Source organism: Microtus pennsylvanicus, chromosome 21 (genome assembly GCF_037038515.1).
Source record: "Microtus pennsylvanicus isolate mMicPen1 chromosome 21, mMicPen1.hap1, whole genome shotgun sequence".
NCBI lineage: Eukaryota > Metazoa > Chordata > Mammalia > Rodentia > Cricetidae > Microtus > Microtus pennsylvanicus.
In genome coordinates, this window is record NC_134599.1 from 15,096,520 (window position 1) to 15,102,079 (window position 5,560).

Here is a 5,560-nt window from a genome sequence, read left to right on the forward strand (position 1 = left end):
TATTCTTGTCTTAAGTTTCATATACATAAATGCATGGTCAGTTAACTTGAGAAAAGTAGTAAAATTAGAAAAACAAAAGTACCATTTAAATGTAAGTTGGTATTATCAATGTACTCCAGCAAAGAAATTAATGTGTGTCCTCTGATTTTCACCCTCTAAGTTATTTCAGGCTTTTGTGACAAGAATGGAAAACTAAGACAGTGGGCATTCCTAGTTGGAACCATGCTCAAAAAATAATTCGAGAACATATAGGAAAATCTGTAGCCATATGTGATCCCAAAATATTCCACATGGGGTCATTTTTACATATGTACTAGTGTGCATTCACTGTAAAACTGAGATATTTCATGACATTATCATTGAATATATAACATCCATTGGTTGTTCTCAACTTGTTAGCCTTTCCTGTTTCTCTCTCTCCACTTCTGCTACACCCTGTCCTCTTTCTAATAGTCCCACTTTCTACTGTCACACATATTATACTCAGAGGTCACAGTAGGTGCAATCTATGTTCTTTTACAAATCATTACACTGACATGTCACATCTAAAAGCATCTGTTGTGCTTGCTTATTACACAGTGTGGCTCAAAAGTAAAATTCTAAGCAGAGCATTCTCTAATCATTTTATTACAGAAAATGTGGATTCACTCACCACCCACTTACAACTTTCACTATTAGTGAACAGACAAACAAACTCACCTGGCTGGGCCTTTGATGAACACCCATGTAGAATGAGGCTCTAAGAGGCAGTTATAAGGCAGAAATGTCATCAGCTCATCTCCCTCTAGAAAAATAATTTTCATGTCATCAGTAGAGGGCAGTTGTGACCTTGAAGTTGTTAGAAATTGCAACCATCAAATGGGAAAGTGAACTTTCCTAATTCTAGGAAAACAGTGCGGTAGGAACAGCTGAGCTCTGGGTTTCCCATGTGTGAGTTCTTCTCCCCAGGCCCTACATGTCTGTGTGCATTAGCTGATACCAGTCCTTGGGAACAAAACAAAAGTAAAATAAAATTATCCTATTTAAAAGAAGTATAAAAACATTTTCGCTTCCCCAAGGGATCCTGGATGCTTCCAAAACATTCCTGGTAGCCTCCATACTTACTTGACAGTGGCTTCAGAGTTTCATCTAGAAATTAAAAGCACTTTTGCTAAAATTAACAAAATGTTTATACAGCCACATAACTTTTGATCTACAGCCTGTCCTGTCTGTCAGATGTGAGTGGTTAAGGGTGAACTACACATTGAGGGAGAGGTCAACCAATGACCAGTCTAGTCTAAAACTCATTCCAGAAGAGTAAGCCTACCCCTGTCTGGAGTACCAGGACACAGAGACTGGATGGCCCAGAGACCTAGGATAGAACCACACACAACAAAAGAAAAAATGTCAGTGTAATGATGCTTAACAATGTTCTGTTATACACATAGATTTTTGCCTAGTCCAATTGTCACCAGACAGGATTCATCCAGCAACAGATGCATACTCATAGCCAAACACAAGGCAAGAAGAACAAGTAGAGGAGAAGGAGGAGGTGAATGTGAAGAGGAGGAGGGGGAAGAAAAAGAAGAAGATGATGAAGAAGAAGAGGAAGAAGAAGATGATGACGTTGAAGAAGAAGAAGAAGTAGTAGAAGAAGAAGAAGAAGAAACATCTATAGTTAAAAATTGTGCTTTGAACTTATTCCAAAGGAAATACTCAAAAATTTTCTGCAATATCCAAAATAAACCCTGAAGCAGAGATATTAAGTTTGCTACACAGGGACTAAGATATGAGACACACAAAAGTTGATCTATATTGGATCAATACTGTGATAGTTTAAATGATATGTCCCCTGAAATCTTTTGAATTTAAACACTTAGTTCCCAGATGAACTAAGTGTTTAAATTCAAAACCTAAACAGAGAATTCTCAAAACCTAAACAGAGAATTCTCAACAGAAAAATCACAAATGGCTGAAAGACGTTTAAGGAATTGCTCAGCAACCTTAATCATCAGGGAAATGCAACTCAAAATGACTCTGAGCTACCATCTTGCACCAGGATGGTCAGAATGGCTAAGATCAAAACCACATCACACTTCTCTCACTTGGGCTGGCTCTACACCCTGTTAGCATCTTTCCTCAGCAGGTATCACATGGCTCTGGCATCTCCAACAACCTGGGGTCTTCTGAAGCAATCCAGGTTTGACTTTTACACATTGACACAATGGCCTCTCTAGGCCTCCATGCAGTCACACCCCTGTGCCTGGCCTAAGCAGCTTTCCTCAGTTACAGAGGGAGATTCTATAATCTCTTTCTTCTAAAATTCATCTAAAGCCAGAACCATGTTGCTGAAGCTGCTAAGTTCAGCTGCTTTCTGGGGCTATGATGTGGCTCCTCATCCAATGACATCTTCACCAGCTCTCTATTTTCTATGGTTTCCTTCACTGCCTAAGGTCAGATTTCCTGGAACTAACTGACAAGGAGGAGAAACTCTATTTAGAATACGCTGTATGAAAAAAACAATAGCTTTTTATTATCAATAAAAGAAAAAAATAAGGGAAAAAAATTAAGTGTGGTGTTGCACACTTGTAATCCCGAGCTGGAGAGGGAGAGACAAAAAAATACCTAGGACTATTATCTTGTACTATTTGGCAATCCCCAGGTCACTGAGACACTATCAAAACCAAGGCGAGTGGATTCTGAAGAAAAACAGCCAATGTTGTCTTCTGGCCTCCACGTACACCTGCACACACATCCTTCATCTGTGCACACACACACGTACACAAAAACACACTGTATATTGTGTATATAGAAACAATTTTGTTTTACTAATAATATATCAGTATTGATGAAGTACAAATACACAGGCACATGGAATTATCATATAAGACTCATTAAGTAACTGTGGTAAAAGGGAAAATTTTAAATCACAGTATTTTTGTGGATTCAGAGAAATTACACTTAGGAAAGAGAATTAAAGTTGCAATGGGACATTTAAATTATTTATGATGGCTGAAAGGAAATTAAATTCAGTATCAGCAAGAGGCTTCCTTTGAGCAACCTCAGCATCAGGGAGCATTTATGATAAAAAGTAAAGAGGAGAGAGTAAGAGAATTCCTGTGGAAATTTCAACTTATGGTGGAGAGTGAACTTAAAAAATCTGTAGCACTTGGCAGCAGAAATGTCACAAGAATGTCAACGTGTAATGCCAAAAATTTTATTTAAATTATGTAGAATCTTGATTTTCTACTTGAACTATTACAGAGTTTAGGACGAATAAGTTTTTGGAAAAATTAGTGGTGGCTACACCAGAATGAAGCCTCACAAACATCTGTCTGTCCAGCTCAGGAAGGGGAGACAATGGCCTCTTCTGACATTGTGGGCACCAGGAATTTACACATACATACATGCTGACCCAATATTCATAAATATAAAAATTACATCATTTTATTAAAAATGGGGAAAACTATCCCTTTTTAAATATCTGGTGGCACACAGACTACATATGTTTCATCATATTGATTATTCTGTTATTGGAAATTATTTGTATCAGAGGAGTAATTGTGGGGTAAACATTCATTACAAACTGCTGAACACTCAGGGTGACTGGGTCGTACATCCATAACAGGACTGCAGTGTGTGAGATGATGAAATCCACCCAGTACATGACCACAAAGGAAATCACCAGCAGCAAGATGGTCTGGGTGGCCCTTTTCTCAGGGGATGCTCTCAGGTGGCTGAGGCTGTGAAGATGCTTGTGTTGCCTCTGATGTCTGAACAAGATGATCATCATGTATGAACTTGTGGTCAGCATAACTCCTACAAGAAATACATCTCTGGACATTGTCAGTGTTAAAATCAGTGCACTAATGATGTAATTCATGGAGAAGAGTGAGCAGAATTTAGTGACCTTCATTTGGTTGGTCTTACTAATGTTGTTAAAAGCACCAGCGTAGAAAATTCGGTTGCTACTGAATGATAAGTTGAAAAACCAAATAAGTAAGAAAGCAGAAATCATGTACTTTTTTAGTTTATATTTAAATTTTGCCAAGAAAGAGGAACTGGGACTGATAGTGACAGCCTGGAACACACTCAGGAGGCAGGTGGTACAGATAGAGAGGCCTCTCATCACTCTGTTTATGTAAAAAGTTGTCTTACATTTGAAGTCATTGTCAATGTTCAGTGACTCAAATAAGTCTGTAAGCCAAATATCTGTTCCAGTGAAGAGCAGCACTATGTGGATGAAGGCCAGTTGACAGGAGATCATGTCCATGGGCTTAGGTCTGTCACCTAGAATTATGAAAGTATAGAAAACAAGGAGAAATATATTGGCCAGAACTCCAAGTCCAGCTTGGAAATTAATGACAATCCTTAATGAAGACATATGTAGAAATTCTATTCACCTTAAGAACATGAAATGAAAAAATGAAATTTATGTCCTGGCAATGCTGAAGCATGCATGTGCAGCCCATATATGGTGGTTCTGTTGACCTTGTCCATATTGGGTTTAACAGTCTAAGTTGATGAGGATGACTGACCAGGTATCTTCCTCAAGAGGGATCCAGATCCCAATACATATGGATGTGGAAAACTATTTCAAATATCTGAAAAAAAATAATATTCACAAAACTTGTGATTCACTGGTCAGTATGTCTATATCATCACTCTGTTTTGCCTATTTATTCTTGATTAACCCATCTCTTTAATTGAAGTTCCACACTAGACGTGGCCTATGTTTCATATACTCTCAATATATCTCCTGGATATACAGTATTCTCAGCCTCATCCGACACAGAATGCACACTTCATGTGCCTGTATTGCACCTAGACTTCATGCCTTAGAAATTTAATCCTACTGATAATGACTTACATTGTCTCATTTTATAGTTAACACTGAAAACAGCAGTGATGAGAATAGAGGAGCATAATCATATTTGTACAACTGATTAAAATTATGTTGTTCTGGGGAGAAATCACAAAAGATATTCAAAAGAGTGAGGTGAGTCAGTTTTATATTTCATAATGTTAATAAGCTCCATTTTACAGCTATCCATGTTTTCATTCATAATTCTAATGGATTCACAGTTGATTATTCATGATAATCCCATTATTTTAATCAGTGGTATGTCTATCTTAATACATCTATTTTTATTTTTCAATAGACTCACCACCCAGAATCTGGGATTAAAGACAACGATACAAATGGAGGCCATTAGTGCACTTTCCACACCATATTAATTGTATAACCATTATTGTAATTAATGCCCTTAGATGTCTCCAAGTTTACTTCCTAACCCTTTAAAACTTGTGTGAACTCTACTTCTGGTTTAAAGAACTAACTCCCAGCTATCAAGACAAATGTTATTTTTCTTTATTTTTCAAGGCACGACAGTGGTGTGGGGTAAATGATTAATAGTATGATTCCTTTGAGTTTCTCATCCATCGCTTGTTACTTTACCTACCTATTCCATCTTCTGTATTTATGTACTCCTCTTTAACTAAGAAACACCATTTTCCCATTTTCCCTATCAGATCAATGGTATCCTGCTACTCCCCTGTACCTTCCTCCCACCTCCTTCTA

The 5,560-nt window shown here is 37.6% G+C and overlaps 1 protein-coding gene across 1 annotated transcript; it reads right to left on the minus strand.

The window, feature by feature from the left end:
- Positions 1–3,478: 3,478 nt before the first annotated feature.
- On the minus strand, positions 3,479–4,363 carry LOC142839167 (putative vomeronasal receptor-like protein 4). Its single transcript, XM_075955096.1, has one exon. It carries the CDS (start codon positions 4,361–4,363, stop codon positions 3,479–3,481), a length of 885 nt encoding a protein of 294 aa, XP_075811211.1.
- Between the last annotated feature and the right edge of the window lie 1,197 nt (positions 4,364–5,560).